The following is an 18,377-nucleotide window of genomic DNA, read 5'->3' on the forward strand; positions in this document are numbered from 1 at the left end:
TTTAGTGTGTCAGTAGCTGCAAAGCTCCCTGAGAAACTCTGCTCAAGTGCACCGAGGGCAAAAGCTGCTGTAATCTCAAAGGATGCTTACACCAAATGTTGATTTAACTTAGTTAATAGAAGTTAATTGATAAAGAAAATGTATTTTATGACATTATTTTTGTCTGCATCCTCATTTTACAGCATTTTTACACAAGTGCCTAAAACTTTGAACGGTACTGTAGCTTTGCAGGTAGGTTTCTTGAAGCATCTTGGAGTCATTGCCACAGTTCCTCTGGATTTAGTCTCAGTTTGTTATGTTTCTTCATGTTACTCCAGACAGACTGATGATGATCAGGACCCGTATTTATCAAGCTTCTCAAAGTGCCATTTTAGTCTTAAGTGCTGAGAATTCATGCAATTTGCTCCTACTTTCAAACTTAAGTATAAAAGCAAGTTAGCAAATTTCTTAAAGCTAAGAATCACTCTTCCAGTTATTTAAGACAGCTTGAGAGGTCTCTCAAGTGGTTAGGAGTTGCCAGCAGGGGCTTGTGATGGTGCTGAGGAGACAGAGACGTGTGTGTATCTCTCAGGAGAGGAAGAATGTGCTTGAAATGTTTGGTGATGAACACTTAATCAAACGGTTACATTTCCTAAGTTATTCAAAACTTAGGCTATATAAAGGCTATACAGGCTATATAAGCTATATACATATATAATGTATCAAGCGCTGTAGAAAACAAACGTGCCTCTACTTACGATTTTGCTTGAACAAAGTTTCCGTGTACAGTCTGCAGTTGCTTGTTCCTTTGTTTAGAGGTTTGATTCTCTTAAAATATAAAGGCCTCCTCAGCAGCTCAAGTTCCTGTCATTCCAGTTTTTTGTATTTATTGTAAACGTATTTAGCCTATTAAATATGGTAGTGCAAAAGGGAGGAGATCTGGTACAGTAGTTCTGGTAGAATGGCAGTTCACTGATAACAAATAAGTTGAAATGGATGTGTTGAATATCTGTAACATTGTCTTTAAAGGCAAAGTTAAAAGCAGCCCTTTGTCATTTGAGGAAACCACGTGGCCATTGTAGATTAGAAGCTATACTGCCAATGTGGGCTAAAGCAGCTTTGAACCCCAACAAAATGAAAATTAACCATGGTCTTATTTTAGAAAGAGTGAAGTAACCATGTGTTTTTTTTTTGTTTTTGTTTTTTGTATTGATTATCATTTGTATTTCCACAGTTGTATACATATCATGGTTAAACTATGGTTAGTGTAGCGAAAGTAGTATTTATTTTTTATATTATTTATTTATTTTAATAGCAAAGCCATGGTTAATTTTTGTAAGGGAAGTTGTAAAAGTAAGTTAGCCAGCTTACATAACCTTTCACAGTTACAGTAGTTGTGTAGGTATTTCATTAGCTTATTTAGAATGTCAAAAAAAAAAAGGAAAAGAAAAAGGAATCTTATGATCAGGACTGCGTTTCCCAAAAGCATCGTAAGCCTAAGTTGATCGTAGCTCTATTGGTGACAATGCGTCTATGATCTACTTATTATGTTTTTGGGAAACGCAGCCCAGGATGTTAAAATAAACAAAAATCTCACTTTCAGAGTAGACATAAGCATGTACCAGCATGTTCTTCATGTTGTTCCCATAAACATTTTTGATCTGGTCTGTGTGTATTTGCAGTGCGTTTCTGTATTTTGTCACGTTGCGTGTATTTGCAGCATGTGTGTTGTCAAATTGATGAAAATGTTTTCTTAAATTTGCATGTGATTTTTCTATTTTCATGTCTTTTTTATTTTTTATTTTGAGCTCTTGCATGAGATTGCACATGCAGTAAATTATTAAATTAAAAGTAGTTATTGCCTGGCCGGCTCAGAAACATACACTAAATATAGCTACATTCCTTTTTTTCAAATAAGGTGCATGAATAATTCAAATGAATGGCGCTATATTATCTCCTTTAGTGGTACTTTATAATTGAAATCTAAGTTATGATTAAAAACACTCAACAAACTTTGCTACTGTTTTTCTTTTTCTTTTTTTCGTAAAGCTGTTTTTAGCAGAGTCTACATGTTTCTAGCTGCTATAGAAACATGTTGATTCTGTTTGAAGACAGTTTTTGTGTAGTCTGCACTTCCTTGTTACTTTGTTTAAAGGTTTGCTTTCTGTTAAGAAATAAAGCCTTCCTCAGAAGCCCGTTTTTGTCAATCCGGTTTTTTTTAGTGTGAAGGGGAGTGGCTTTGGAATGGTACTACATTCATAACAAATAGCTCGAAATGGATGTGTTGTGCAGGTTAGGACAAGACAAGACAATCCAGATCATGTTGAACTTGATTGAGATGGAAAATAAAATGAGGGTGCAAATAAACCAAACATCACTTACACACGACAGCCACCAATACAAACACAATGCAGCTAGAAACAACATCACATTTATTAGATGAGAGAATGGCTGTTTCACCACTGCTCTTGTTCAAATATATTATTTTTGTCATGTACTATGGTAACAATGACATGATGTGATTATTTTATTAACATGACAAGTTTAATATAAAACTGAAAAACAAACCCTTTTTTTCATCAATCATTCTGATTTGCTCAGAAAGACGATTAATACCTACATTACAGATAACAATACAATCTTAAAAATTGTGTAACCCGTAATATCACTCTCAAAAGAACAGCAATAATATCTCAACCATACACTCCAAATATATTCCATATTTATCAATACCCAAAATCCCTGGTCACTGCCAGCATAACAAGTTAAATTAAATACTTTAAATAATCATTAACCCATTTAATCCCAAATTTTCCCAGACATTAACATATCTAAATTATGTACTGCTCCTTTATTCTTTATCACATTATCACACAACACAAAAGATCGAACAGTCTTAAAGATAAAGCTGTTTTGTGTATCATTTTCACTATTTTGTTTGTGACTCACTGCTGCCACTAGGTCAGTATCCTCATTAATGTCTATAAATATCCTGTTTGCTTAGTTGTTCTGTCTTTTTGATGACTTACTTTATGTAAATATATATGGGTGAAGCATATTCGTTTGATACTTTGTGTTTTTAATTTGCTGACTCAGGGCTGAGAGATCCAGATTAAGGTCTTGGTTGACCAAACATTCATGTTGTCCAGTGATTTAGTGAGTGATTAAAGCATGAGGCTTCAAGTAAATCCACTTCATCAACTAATTACTCTTCAGCAGTGACGATAGAGCTACCGCGAAAAACGGAAGTTTCCGTGCTTCTTTCTCTAATGCATAAGGTCAGGATTAGACCACACCATATTATTATTTAGCCTTTGTAATAGTAAAATATAGAATAAAACTGAAACAAGTTTTTTTTTTTTTGCGCTGAGCTCATTTATTTGGTTGCCAGTAAAATTAAGAACACTTGGTCCAGATGCATGTGATTAAATCTGTAGTTTGATTACAAATATGTACATCCATGTCATGAAAGCATCAAAATGTTTCCTCCTCTAAACTTAGGCTCTGCAGATCCCTGAAGGAGGAGCAGAAGAATCTGAAAACATGGATACGATGATTGAATTCACTTCCAGCACCATTAAAGCGACTGAAGAAGATATGAAGATGGATGAAGCTGATGTTCACGAGGTATAATCTGCTGATCTGATCATCTGTCGCTTATATAGAGGTGATATCAAACATTCAGTGAGTCAAGCTCTTCCCGCTTGTTAAATCATCTAAACTCAGATGCAGAAGCATGAACAGGAGCACAGGGACAGAGACGTGGTAACAGATTAGAAAAGCTTTATTGATTAATTTGCACTTTTATCAAACTTCTCAAACAAACAAGATACGCAATAGAGGTTCTTTGAGCCAGCTGATGGAAACATTAGTGCACATTGTCACTATACTGCATGAAGGCGACTCCTTAGCAGTTAACTTATGGTTAATACAGTAATATGGCAATAGTGTAGTATATAAGATAATTTTGTTAAATGAAATGTTTAAGTAAACAAAAGTGAAAAATGCATAAAATTATAATTCCACTTATTATACTGTGTATAGAATATGTTTTTATTGAATTGAATTGAATTGAATTGAATTGAATTGAACCATTGTTTTTCATGCACTGGTAAAGCTGTAGATTTTGGGCTACTTAATGTGTCTTCTTTCAGACTATAGGGAAAGAAAACATCCAAAATACTCGTTAAGTTTTTATTTTATTCTAATATATGGATTTATTTCAGTTTGTTAGATATCCATTTTATATCCAAAAGTAAAAAAATTTCTATACTACCCCAAACTGTAGCCTATTAACAATCTTCTATCAGCCAAGAAGTTGACTGAAACATACGTAACTCAGATTATTCAATAAACTCTGCTTTACTCAATGCTCAGACTCCATCTGATCTCTGACCAGCCCAAATCCAACAAGTGTTGGGAAATTACTGCTTCACATCGTTGTGTGTGTAAAAAACCTGAAATAGAGACATTCTCTGATCTCTTACTCATGAACACAAATATCTCTTGAAACTACACCATAAGAATAAACAAAAATGGAAAAATAATAATATAATAAAAAATACAATATAAATGACAAATCAGTGAATAAATCGATGAAATTATTGTAAATGATTGTATCATTAAATGGGATAATACAAGGATTAAATGATAAATGATTATAAATGAATGAGTATAAAAGAAAGAAAATAAATCAACATAGATATATGGTTTCTCTCTTGAAGTAACACACACATAAATCCTCAAATTACAATACGTCTTTAGATGTTGTTTTCTCAAATTGAGTTGTTTTCTGAATATTGAACCTGACTTTATTTGATGTTTTAGATTTCTGTTCTTTATTATTAAGAAATTCATGTAAATGCATGAATATTTAGTTAGATAATGCCTTATTTGCATGTTTAAACAACATTAAGAAATTTGTCTTATATTTCAAGTTTTCTGAAATGTACTGTGATTAATCAACTGAGGAAGTATGGTGATGTTTTATGTAGTTTTTACCCTATTCACCTGTAGGGTTTTGCGTCTAAACTGATTTCACATCATTAGAGTCCAGGAAACAGGTAGAATTTCCTCACAAGGGTCGTCCTTTCAATACACGGCAATAGTTTCATCATCTCGTGTGTGAAACGTTGGTCTTTCTCCATGCGTGACGCCACCTGTAAAAAAAAAAGATGATTTGAATGTGACAAGAAGCAAACTCATTCATTTTAACTGAGCAATACACTTGGGGTGAATAAAATGAAAGATATTGTTTTGACTTTTAGCTGGAATAAAGAAAAACAGTTTACCCTCCTGAACAACTCCATAATGCCATATTTATGAGCGCTTGTGCTGAACACATCCACAATGTACATGATGAAATAACTTCCATTGGCAGGATCCTGTACGCAATCTCTGTGGAGATAATTCATAACAACCTTAAAATAAAGTGTAACCCAAAGTTGTTTTAATTGCTTGACCATTGAATATGACCAAAATGAACAGGTGTCTCATATCTGCAGTCAGTGTTTTTATTTTCATTTTTTTTCTCTTACCAGGGAGGCTGGACATAAAGCAGACAAAGTCTTTCTCCCTGTGAACCCAGGAGTCTGATTCAGGCGCACTGTCACTAACATACAGACCTCCATATTTACCTGGACAGAGAAATGCTTCATTGTGTGACATTTTCACATAAAAGACTTTACAGTATTTCAGCATGCGAGGTGAAATAATTTAGGAAACAGATAAATGAAAACAAGTCATGGCGTACCTCCTCTGCAGGCCTGAATGAGAATAACCTTTGGTTTATCGATCAGAGCAGGACACTTCTCTGAGTTAAGATGGGAGAAGATGTCCTCAACAAAGAAGATATCATTGGGGTTATTTCTCTGATAACGGACACCTATAATGGCATCTTTATTCTGGATTCTTTCCCCATGAGACATAATGACCACAAAGGTGCTGTCCGAGTCTCGATGTTCATGACGTTTAGAGAAGTTCTTGACTGCCATATTTATTGCCTGTGAATAAATAAACTGTTTAGAAGAAATGCATGGTATAAAATATATATTATATTTAGATATAAATGTGTTCACATTTCTGTTTCCACACTAGAAACCTATTAGCTCTACATAGACAAGATTGGTTTCACAAAACCAGACTTTTGTCTCACGCACATCTCCAGAGAGGTTTGTGTGTTTCTCAACGCTGTAACCCAAAGCTGTCAGCAGCCACTCCATGTTCGCCTCATCTTTCTCTGCACCATCCCTGTGACTTAAGTGGTCAAATTTAATGTTGGTGATCAGCAGAGCTAAACCTTTCCTCTGAGACCTGCTCGTTGGTATATAAACCTATGAAAAAACATCAGAATTATGTAGAATTAAAACACAAGCAACTCCAGATGACCAATCTACATCAAATGACATGAAATCATTTGATTTCCACATGTCTCAAATACATATATACACACATGTACAGTATGATATTGTATACACTACTTTTCAAAAGATTGGGGTCAGTAAGTTTGTTTATGATTATAATCAATGTTGAAAACAGCTGTGGTTTGTGTAAACCGTGATACATTTTCCAGGATTCTTTGATGAATAAAATTTATTTGAAATAGAAATGTTTTATAACATTATAAATGTCTTCACTGGCACTTTTGATCAATTTAATGCACAAGAATCATTCATCCTAGAAGGGTCAGGAAACACTGATCTATATAAAATATAATTCACAACATGTTCTGTAAAAACAGTTTAGGATTAATGTGCAGGAGCGTCAAAGTCAAAGTGCATTAACTCTGCAGGAAAGCAACCCTCCAAAGGCAGAAATAATGACTCCTGAAAGTATTATTTTCACAAACGTTCAAAGAAACAGAGATACTTGCATCATTTTCCTTTTCTCTGAGAATTAGTTGCTTAAATTGTTGGCTGCATGCAGTAATGCTGTATGGTCTGTGCCAGTCAGACTGGATGGGCTCCAGCTCCATAGACTCTGGATTATTTCTTGGTTCCTCCTGTACAGGCTGCTGAACTGAAGACACATAATATATTCACATCTCAAATATATTCAAATTATCTTAACTCCATTTTATGTATATTTATATCTTTATTTTTCTAAATGATGACTGCTATGTTTATACTTCAGAGTGCTTCACAAATACGAAATCTTAAAGCAGTAAAAAAAAACACACACATATATATATATATATATACCTTCTTGAAGTTTTAATTCAATGCGCTTTGCGAGCTCATTTTGTTTCATGTTGCGCAGCGCTTGGACTGCGATCTTCACTGCGTCATCAGGATACTGCTTTACCATGCAGTCCACCACATCCTCACGATCAGAAGTCTGAAGCTTTGCTCGAGGAATCGGCTCAATGCCTGCCGTCACATTATTACACAGCTGCCAGATGAATTGTTTGAGCTCTTTATCCACAAGATCCTCAAGTACATCAGTCATCATTCTTTTGATGTCCATTTTGTGTCACTAGAAGAAAAAAAGTCAAAACAGTCTTGATTGTGCTCTTAAAGCAGTTTAATAAAACAATACTATTCACAGAGTTTATCGGTTTGGTTAAACTCAGTTTACCAGTTGTGTTTCACTGAAATGTCCTTTTGAAGTTTAAAATAAGCATTAAGTTACAGGCCTATGTATTTGTTCAGGTTCAAAACAATCTATTATTCATACAGGCCTTATAGTCTGTTTAATCATATTATACTGAACAAAAGTTTTAGGCCACTAGTATTCTCAGCAGCTAAAAAATGGTTTTAAGTCAGTTTTTTCTATCTTTTGTTTTAGTGTGTCAGTAGCTGCAAAGCTCCCTGAGAAACTCTGCTCAAGTGCACCGAGGGCAAAAGCTGCTGTAATCTCAAAGGATGCTCACACCAAATGTTGATTTAACTTAGTTAATAGAAGTTAACTGATAAAGAAAATGTATTTTATGACATTATTTTTGTCTGCATCCTCATTTTACAGCATTTTTACACAAGTGCCTAAAACTTTGAACGGTACTGAAGCTTTGCAGGTAGGTTTCTTGAAGCATCTTGGAGTCATTGCCACAGTTCCTCTGGATTTAGTCTCAGTTTGTTATGTTTCTTCATGTCATTCCAGACAGACTGATGATGATCAGGACCCGTATTTATCAAGCTTCTCAAAGTGCCATTTTAGTCTTAAGTGCTGAGAATTCATGCAATTTGCTCCTACTTTCAAACTTAAGTATAAAAGCAAGTTATCAAATTTCTTAAAGCTAAGAATCACTCTTACTCTTCCAGTTATTTAAGACAGCTTGAGAGGTCTCTCAAGTGGTTAGGAGTTGCCAGTAGAGGCTTGTGATGGTGCTGAGGAGACAGAGACGTGTGTGTATCTCTCAGGAGAGGAAGAATGTGCTTGAAATGTTTGGTGATGAGCACTTAATCAAACGGTTACATTTCCTCAGTTATTCAAAACGAGCAAAGAAGATTTACATTACCAAAGAACATCATTACTGACTTCAGTCTAGTGCGAGTGTTATGTGATCTACACTGTATGATGAATAAATCTCTTACCCCTTATTTACACTGCACGCCTCTGTGGCTCCACGGCCACCGGAGCGGCTCTCTGCGCTGCATCACTAAAGATAGGCACTAGTCTATTTTTGAAGGATAATTATAATAATAATCTTTCGCTGTCGTCAAAGGCATCTCTTGAAAATTCTTTATTGTCAAATGTGTGTTGAATGTAAACTCCTATTAGGAATTTAACCATTCAGTGTGAAGTTATCTGAGAATATTCTTAATTAAGGAAATCTATTCAGTGATTGGTCCATGTGTATGTCGTCATCCAAAATCCGTTTGTGGTACAGCAAAGTGTCGTGAATCATGTTCAAGACTGACACTTAAGATTTGATGACTGAGAGGATTGATAACTAACTTTTAAGCGCAGCATTGAGCCAAGATTTTTTTTTTTTTTTTTTTCACTTAAGTCAATTCTTAGCAGTGTTCTTGAGAGTAATTCTTATAGAGGCTTGATAAATACGGGCCCTGATCAGATCTCTGTGTGGAGCACTGGCTGTTGTCAGACAACAATCTCACTAGATTTAATAATCTAGTGAGATTATTAATGGCAAAATGAATGTTTGGAAATGTAAACTTATATTTTCTACTGACACACTACAGCAAAGGATAAAAATAACTGACTTAAACCCATTTTTCAGCTGCTGAAAATACTAGTGGCCTAAAACCAGAGCCGATCCTCCCTGTACGAAACACCAGGGGGCCCCCTTGCTCTCAAAGATGTTTTAATTTTAGTTTCGTTTTTGAATTTGGCTAGCGGTATGAAAACATGAATGATCATTTATTTTAATGCGGTGCGCTGTCACGCTCTCTAACGTAAAAATCAGTCAAATCATGTAAATGTCCTACAGTCTTTTGACCAAGGCTCGAGACAAAAAAAAAAAAAAGCGAGTTGAAAGCGTACCGAGCCGCGGAAGAGATACTGTTTCTCGAGCGCTTTCTGCGAGTGCGATTCGAGACGGAGTGAAACACGGACAAATGCGTTTCATCCATTCTTTCATCCAACCCTCAACGTAAACGTATGAGGACACTGCCTATGCCCCCGTAATTCAAAAGGCTTAAAAACATACTGAATGGTGTTTTTTTGAAAATCTAAAAATGCACAACGTTTCCTGTAAGGGGTAGGTTTAGGTGTAGGGTTGGTGTAGGGCAATAGCACGTAAAGTATAAAAACCATTACGCCTATGGAGAGTCCCCGTAAACCACAAATACCAACATATATGTATGTATGTGTGTATGTGTATGTGTATATGTGTGTGTGTGTGTGTGTGTGTGTGTGTGCAGGACAAAGAGAGGGTGAGAGAGAAGGACATTAGTCCACCTTAGACTCAAACTTAAATAAAAAAAGGAGCGATATCTCACTATTGAAGGGGGTTCTTTATTAATCCATAAAATTACAATTATATAATGTTATGGCAAACTTTTACATCAGTGTTTGTTTTGGTAAGGGACAGCATGTTGGGACGGTTGCACCGATAGCCGTGATAAAGAGCTGCACAAATTATAATGACAGTGGCTACAAGGACAGCTGGAGACCATGAGAATTATGCACCCCTGCACTGCATATTTCATAAAATGTATTAAATCTGAAATGCAGTAAAATTATCCAAACCAAGACCGAAATGCTGCCAATATAGACACTACTCCATCACTGAATCTAAGGGGTTGATCCATGGATGAGTTACTCGTCTGTGTCACACTGACGGGTGTTGGACTCAAACTCTTCTCCCTGATGAAGACAAAACAACATTTTAGACATGCTTAATGGGTTAGTTCATCAATAAAAGACATTAAACACCCTCACATCATTACAAAGATTACCATTCATCTTTGAAACACAAACTAAGATATTTTTAATGAAACCGTCATGATCTGTCCCTCCATTCAAAGTCCACATCTCCAAAACTTTGAAGATTCAAAATGGTCAAAAGCCAAAATTAAATCTGCTTTTCCTGTAAAACAATCCTTTCCTTTCATAAGACTTGAACTAAACTCATGAACAATGCTTTTATAACCCATTTTAATCACCAACATTTTTTCTGCTGTGAACTTTTAAATGAAAGAACAGAAACCTCTCAATTTTCATTAAAAATGTCCTAATTTGTGTTTTGTATATGAACAAATGTCTTAAGGGTTTGGGACAGCTTGAAGGGGAGTAAATTACGAAAGGAATTGAATTATGCCTTCAAGGCCCTTTATAGTTAAATTCAAGGATTCTCAAAGTGGTGGTCCATAACCAATAACCAGCCAGCCAATAGGAAACCCTGTTAACCCTTTCTCATCCAGTGTGATTATTTAACAGATCATTATTTGTAAGTGGAGACACACACTATATATAACTCTGTTACACAAAGACCCGTGGTTTCACAAACTCAAGCGTGCATGAGGCTTGCAGTGTTTTAAGTGTTTTGTCATCTTACTATACGAGGACATGAACACATTTTACCGTTTTAATTGAATAATAAAAAAAATAAAAATACAGTCATGTCATACATGCACAGAATGCCTAAACAAGACTTCAGCTTAAAGGGACATTTCGAGATGGTCCTCACTGCAGAACACAAGATCCAGGGGGTGTGGTTGGATCTAGACCTAAACCTACCCGTCTCCACCCCCTGATCCCTAAACCCACCCATCCCCATCCCTAAACCTACCAATCTCCACCCCCTGGATGTGGATCCAACCCCACCCCCTGGATCTTTTGTTCTGCAGTGAGGGGCTACTGGACATTTCACCCAAAAATGAAAATTCTGTCATGAATTACTCACCCTCATGTCGTTCCAAACACGTAAGACCTTCGTTCACAAATTAGGATATTTTTGATGCATTCTGAGAGCTCTCTGACCCTCCATAGACAGCAAGGATATATTACCACGATCAAGGCTCAGAAACGTAGCAAGGACATCGGTAAAAGAGTCCATGTGACATCAGAGATTCAACCGTAATTTTACGAAGCTACAAGAATAATTTTTGTGCGTGAAAAAAACAATAATAACAACAACAGTTCTTTTCCCTGAGTTACCGTCTTCTGCCATTTTGGAGAGTACCCCAGAATGCAATCAATGTAAACAACGCTGATTACGTTCAGTGAAAGCACACGCTTGGAGCGACATGTGGGTGAGTAATTAATGACAGAATTTTCATTTTTGGGTGAACTATACCTTTAAGTATAATGCAGTATAATGCACTTCTAAACAACCAAGTAAATAAATATTGCAATTATTAAAACTTCATTTTTCAAAAGGAATAATCACACTATTTTTATTCCATGTGGTAATTTTTACAGCAAACATCTGCTGTACAGCACTTTTTTTTGCCAAAAATGAAAAGTTGTTACATTTTTATTTAATTTCATTTTAAAAGATTAAATTGCTAACGTTTTATGCCTTAATTTGTTTACCACTATTTTGATGATAAATATTTATTAAATTAAAAATCCAGAAAACTTAAAACACAACAATTTCTGAAGAAAAGAAAATATTTCATATCGCCATATTATTGTAAAATAAAAAAATAAAATATTAGATTACATTCATCAGACCTGCTTTTAGATTATTAACATTTAATTAAACCATTAAAATGGAATCCAGAAAAATTTGAATTTGAGAACAATAAAACTAAATTTGAGAATTGTTTTTTTCATGACCCTAAAAACATTTTTTGTTAAATGTTTATAGATTTTTGTATGATTTCAAAAAATTTTCATCATTTTTGATTAATTGTTATTGAACCATTGAAAAAAAGCAGAGTCCATAAAATGATCAACAACAAAAAAATAATCTAGGTAAATTTAACATATTCCAGAAAGTTCCTATGGCATCTAAGAGTGCAAATTGTGGTAAATATATGCTTAATTGCCGTTATAATTATGAGGGGGTCCTTGGAAAATTTTCTCCTCAGTAAGGGGCCCGTGGCCCCAAAAGATTGAGTACCCCTCGTTTAATTAACAGGATTCAGCCAACAAACACTAACAGTGAAAGTTAATGTTTAGGGAAGTGATTTTGTGCCTCCGTGGTGGTATCATAAAGTGCCAGTCACTCACCAGCTGCAGGCTTCTAAAATGTACAGTAATTCAATGTGGATTAAAACATTTGCTAAATGCAAAAACGGCTTGCGTGTTACCTGACGTAAAACATCACTACTGAATCACTGAATGCAGAGGAAGGAGTCTCCATGAGTTGACCACTGCTTGATCCAGCAACTGAAGAACTCATTTTAGAGTCAGTGTCTTCCCACTCCGATTTATCAAAGAGCGCTTAGAGATTGATTTCAGACCTAGTATAGAGAGGTAAAAGGATACAGAACATTTGTATATGATCCTGTTGAATGAAAACAGGGCCGTAGACACCATAGACATTATAATTAGAAATGGTCAAATTGTTTTACTATTCACAGAAGCAGAGCACAAATTACAGTTTGTATCATCAGTTTTACGTAGAAAGAAAGTGAAACGCGATGGAAGTAGCAAAACATTTTATATTTGACAGCTGTTTTACGATGGTAATGTTTGTAATGTTGACATTTTTTACTAAAATATGTTCGTTTTGAATCTAAAATACGGTATCACTTTCTCATGTAATTCCTAACGAGACATGAAATAATTTACATTTTTTGACATCCAAATTTGCATGTAAAAAATGTTACATTATTTGCATATAGTTCAAAATGATTATTCTCGACTATATTAGACCTAAATTTTTTCTTTACTATTTGAATACTTTATTTGAATAAAAAAAGCACTAGACTACAATTACTGTACAAATGCAGTTGTTGACTTGGGGGGACAGTTGGTTTTATATTCGCACATTCACAACATTCACACATTTCCGCGTTCAATAACTTTCTAATTATATGTGCAATAAAGTTATTTTTTGCAAATTCTAATCAGCGACATCATTGCCAACCTACGTTTTTTTTCATAATCGATCAAAATGGCCAAGTATTGTTTTAATGTCATACTCGCGAATGTCCGCTGAATGTCCAATGTAATGCAGTTAACAAAGTAATTGAATGCAATAGTCCGAATGTGCGAATATAAAACCAACTTTACCCAAGTGGTGTTAGCTAAACAAAAGGCCAAAAATCCAAATGGCAGTTCATTTTTATTATAACCACATGGTTTTATAAGAAATCAGTTCTGAACTTACCACAAATGCAGCCGTTTAAAAAGCCAGACTTATGGCGTCATTTGTTTTTCACTTTCCTTATTTAGGTGAACTCTAGAAGAGCCTATTCCCGTCGGGGAGAGCCAAATATTCTTCTTCTTCTTTGACGTTTAATGGCGGTTGGCAAACCAACTTTGGTGCATATTCCGCCACCTACTGGGATGGAGAGTGAGGCATTGATATCAGAAGTAAAAAAAAAAAAAAAACCTTATCCTACCTTTCTATATTTTTTTATATAAGTTTATTGCTTTCAAAAAGGAAACAAGAGCTTTATTTCCTATGTAAGAACTGTTAAGTATGTTCTGCAAAGTTAAAGATTCTATGCCAACAGAAATTAAATTATTTTCCAATTGAATTCTTTCACTATCATATGCCAAGCAATTGATTATTACATGCTCTAGAGTTTCTGGAAGTCCACATTTATTGCACTGACCAGAATCATGTTTCCCGATCATCTGAAGTGATTTGTTGAGAGTAGATCAATTCTCAGACGAGAAATTACTATATCTTCCTTTCTATTACCATAACTATTTCTAACTAAACCAACTTGTTTTTGTATATTGTACAAATGACGACCTTTATTTCCTTTATCCCACCTCTCCTGCCACATATTTTTAATAGCTGTTTTAATTAAACCTTTCATTTCAGATTTACCCAAAGGAATATCTAAATCAATAACATTATTTTTAAGGGCCCGTTTAGCTATCTTGTCCACATCCTCGTTACCCTCTACACCAACATGAGCCAGCACCCATAAAAAAACTGCTGAAAGTCTTAATTGGCAAATTCTATACAGATTTTGAAAAATTTCTATTAATATATCTTGTCTCGAATCCGATTTCCCACTTATTAAACTTTTAAGAACTGAAAACGAATCGGAGCAAATAACTACAGCAGACGGTTTGACTTCTTCTACCCACTGTAATGCTATCAAAATAGCCACCATCTCTGCAGTATATACAGATATATCATTAGTAATTCTTTTTCCATCTCTATACTTATAAAGAGGGATAAACATAGCTGCAGCTGTTCGTCCAGTTTCTGGGTCTTCAGAACAATCTGTAAATATTTGTAAATAATGGAAATATTCACTTTGAAGATGCTTTTGCACTACTATTGCTTTTGGGACTTGATTTTGTTTATCCTTTATAGTTTTAAATATCTGGAGATCCACAGAAGGCATTGAAAAAAAACCAAGGTGGAGATATTGGCAATGCTACTGTAGGACTAATATTTATATTATTAACATCTATTTGCTGAGTTTGTTGTTCTACTATCCATCCAAAACTTTTCACCTGGGATTGTTCATATTCCCAGCAATTTCCCAAAACATTTTTAACTGGATGATTTGAAAAATGACCTTTTAATATTTGCCCAAACCAGTCTTAGCTGGAGCTCACGTAAGCATTTCTCCCATCTCTACCTGCAGTGATGTTACAGGAGAAGATCTAACAGCTCCTAAGGGCTTGACTTTGAATTGTGTCAATTTTTTTTAGCAAAGCATTTGACGCTGATCCATAAATTATCCTACCATAATCAATTGATGATCTAATTAGTGCGCAATATACTCGCTTTAGTGCATGTCTTGTGGCACCCCAATCCAATCCTGCCAAACATCTCAGTACATTAACTCCTTTCTTACATTTATTACATTTTGAATATGATTTCCAAATGTTAACTTTGAGTCCATCCATACTCCCAAATATCTAATGATAGATACTTGCTCCAAAATTTGCTCATACAACTTTAATTTTACTTCAGGAATTTTCTTATTTTTTTGAGAAACAAACGACCTGAGTCTTTGCTACTGAAAGACGAAAGCCCCACTGGTTAGTCCAGCTTTCAACAATATCTATTGCCTTCTGCATTTTTTTCTCTAAATATCTTGGATTGCTTCCTCTTATCCATAAGGCTCCATCATCAGCATATAATGACCTTCCTATTTCTGATCCTATTTCCTCAAATATACCATTTATCATAATATTGAAAAGTACCGAACTGCAAACGCTACCTTGAGGAGTTCCGTTGTCTATTATGTAGGTATCCGAGTAATCTTTACCTACTCTTATCTGTATTTTCCGTTCTTTTAGGAAATCCATAATCCAATTAAACAACTTCCCATTAATGTCCATCTGATTTAATTTTATTAACAGTCCTTCCTTCCATACCATGTCATAAGCTTTCTCGATATCAAAGAATACTCCTAGTACCATTTCTTTTTTCACTTGAGCTTTTCTAATTTCATTTTCTAAGCAAATTACTGCATCTATGGTACTGCGTCCTTTTCTGAACCCACTCTGATAAGCATATAATAAATTTCTAGATTCCAAAACTTATAACAGATGAGATATTACCATTTTTTTCCATTATTTTACACAGGTTAGATGTTAAAGCTATTGGTCTATAATTTGTTGGAACAGAGTGATCTTTTCCAGGTTTAGCTATTGGCACCACTATACCTAATTTCCACGAGCTAGGAAGTCTCCCTTGCCTCCATATTTCATTATAAAGTCTTAAAATAACATTTAATCTGATATCTGAAAGATATTTAATCATTTCATAACATATTTCATCTTTTCCCGGTGATGTATGTTTAACTCCTTCCAAGGTCTGCTTGAGTTCATATAATGTGAAAACAGCATCCATAGTGCCTTCTGATAATCCTTTTTTAGCTAAAATTTCTTGATGATCTCTTACCCTTTTCTTTCTTAATTCCCTCATATCATCTGATATATTGCTATTGCTATGCAACTTTACAAATGCTTCTGCCAACACCTCAGATTTTTCTTTATTACTAATAATTTGATTATTTCCACTTATTAAAACAGGAATTCTATTAGATTTTTGTATTCCCCCCATTTTCCTTATCATTCCCCATATCTCTCTAATATCTATATTTCTACCTATTCTGTCACAATATTCTTTCCAGTACTTTCTTTTAGCTGCACGTATTACTTTCCTTACTACAGCCTGTGCTCTTTTATACAATATAAAAACATCAAATGAATATGATTTCCTTACTTTCTTTAAAAACCTATTCCTGATTTTAATTGCCTCGCTACACTCAACCATCCACCAAGGTAATTTTTCTTATCTATTCTCCTACACTTTTCCTATTACTTTCCTGCAACTTTACAAAGACTTTCACAGATTTTATTGTTATATTGCTCTACATCTTCTATTGTACAACTTAAGTTAATTAAACACTGTTTACTTTCTTCTTGATATATTTCCCAATCCGCTGATTTAAATTTCCATCTAGAGATCGTTCCAATTTCTGTTTTAGATACTTCTAATCCAATTTTACAATTAATAGGGAAATGATCACTACCCATCATATTTTGATTAATTATGTTCCACATACTTATTTTAGCTAGATTTTCTGACATAATTGTTAAATCTAAAACTGAATATTTCATTTTGGATACATTCAACCTAGTAGCACTTCCATCATTTATACACACTGTAATGAATTGCTGTAAAAATTACAGCACTATTTTACAGCAGCTGGCTGTTTTTTTAATAATACAGCATATTGCTGTAAACCGCAATGCATTCTGGGGTCGCGTGGCGGTTTGACTCAAATTTACAGAATACATGCTGCGTCCCAATTCGCATACTATCCGTCCTAAATAGTATTCGAAAATAGAATTAGTATGTCCCAAATCATAGTATGTTTAAAAAAGTATGCCAAAGATTCCGGATGGTCTACTACTTCCGGTTAGAATTCGAAGTACAGATCGATGCACACTCTAACGGCTAATATTGCCCACAACACATTGCGCAGCGGACGAGGAATCGATCAGAACTACAAACACGCATAAAACGTGTTAAAAAAACTACAAACATGGCGGATATGCGCGACCAACGGACAGGTAGAGAAAGTGATTTGAATGATAAATAATCAATGTCTAAAAAATATTAATTTAATGTTATCCACGTTATATTTCATCTGCAGCAACACTGTGAACTTTTATAATGATACGTTTGGTCATTAACTTTTAAATGCATCATTATGCAAGCACATGAGCAGAGTTCTCGGCATGAAAGACCCGCGATGTGCTTCTTTATTTCTCTTCAGTACGGTAGGAAATCAAATTAAACGAAATGTGGATGATGTGATTATTTTATGGTGTAAAATTTGCACAGGTAGCTTAGTCATCTGTTAACTCGGCCGCAGAAATGAAAATGCGTTGCTAAAGCCTCGCGGTCAGCCCGCTCACGGAGCGTCGCTGAATGGGAGAATGGTGCTGTTCCAAGCGTTTGACCAGCGAGGAGTGGATTTGTGGGCTTTTGTTAACCTCAGGTAATGTGAACACTTTAACATCTGTTTGATATAAAGTCTGCCTTGTATAGTTAATATATTACTATAACGCAACCGAATATTTATTTACGTTTAAATACCCCTGCTGGAAAAACCAGCATAGACCAGCATAGCTGGTCATACCAGCAAGACCAGCATATGTTGTGTTTTGGTGCTGGTATTATGCTGGTGACCAGCATGGGATGCTGGTGGTACGCTGGTGGTACGCTGGTGACCAGCATGGGATGCTGGTGGTACGCTGGTGGTACGCTGGTGACCAGCATGGGATGCTGGTGGTACGCTGGTACGCTGGTGACCAGCATGGGATGCTGCTGGTACGCTGGTACGCTGGTGACCAGCATGGGATGCTGCTGGTACGCTGGTGACCAGCAT

At 35.2% G+C, this 18,377-nt stretch overlaps 1 protein-coding gene across 1 annotated transcript; it reads right to left on the reverse strand.

Annotated features, from left to right (window-relative positions):
• Nucleotides 1-3,745: 3,745 nt before the first annotated feature.
• Nucleotides 3,746-13,819, reverse strand: LOC131537508 (caspase b-like). The gene is made up of 9 exons (XM_058771028.1): nucleotides 13,664-13,819; nucleotides 12,639-12,791; nucleotides 7,179-10,245; nucleotides 6,851-6,996; nucleotides 6,138-6,311; nucleotides 5,732-5,981; nucleotides 5,482-5,615; nucleotides 5,271-5,363; nucleotides 3,746-5,138 (listed from the first exon to the last, which is right to left on the reverse strand). The coding sequence occupies exons 3-9, from the start codon at nucleotides 7,441-7,443 to the stop codon at nucleotides 5,025-5,027; spliced, it is 1,176 nt and encodes a 391-aa protein (XP_058627011.1). The 5' UTR covers nucleotides 7,444-10,245; nucleotides 12,639-12,791; nucleotides 13,664-13,819; the 3' UTR covers nucleotides 3,746-5,024.
• Between the last annotated feature and the right edge of the window lie 4,558 nt (nucleotides 13,820-18,377).

The sequence above is a fragment of the Onychostoma macrolepis genome, chromosome 01 (assembly GCF_012432095.1).
Source record: "Onychostoma macrolepis isolate SWU-2019 chromosome 01, ASM1243209v1, whole genome shotgun sequence".
In the NCBI taxonomy this organism is placed as follows: domain Eukaryota; kingdom Metazoa; phylum Chordata; class Actinopteri; order Cypriniformes; family Cyprinidae; genus Onychostoma; species Onychostoma macrolepis.

Bases quoted from the DNA above. Each gene is read 5' to 3' on its own strand.
- LOC131537508 (XM_058771028.1), bottom strand. From the start codon at position 7,443: ATGGACATCAAAAGAATGATGACTGATGTACTTGAGGATCTTGTGGAT. The intron at 6,997-7,178 runs GTATATATATAT...ATGTGTCTTCAG, and splicing joins TGAATTAAAACTTCAAGAAG to TTCAGCAGCCTGTACAGGAG. The intron at 5,616-5,731 runs GTACGCCATGAC...TTCTCTGTCCAG, and splicing joins CATTCAGGCCTGCAGAGGAG to GTAAATATGGAGGTCTGTAT.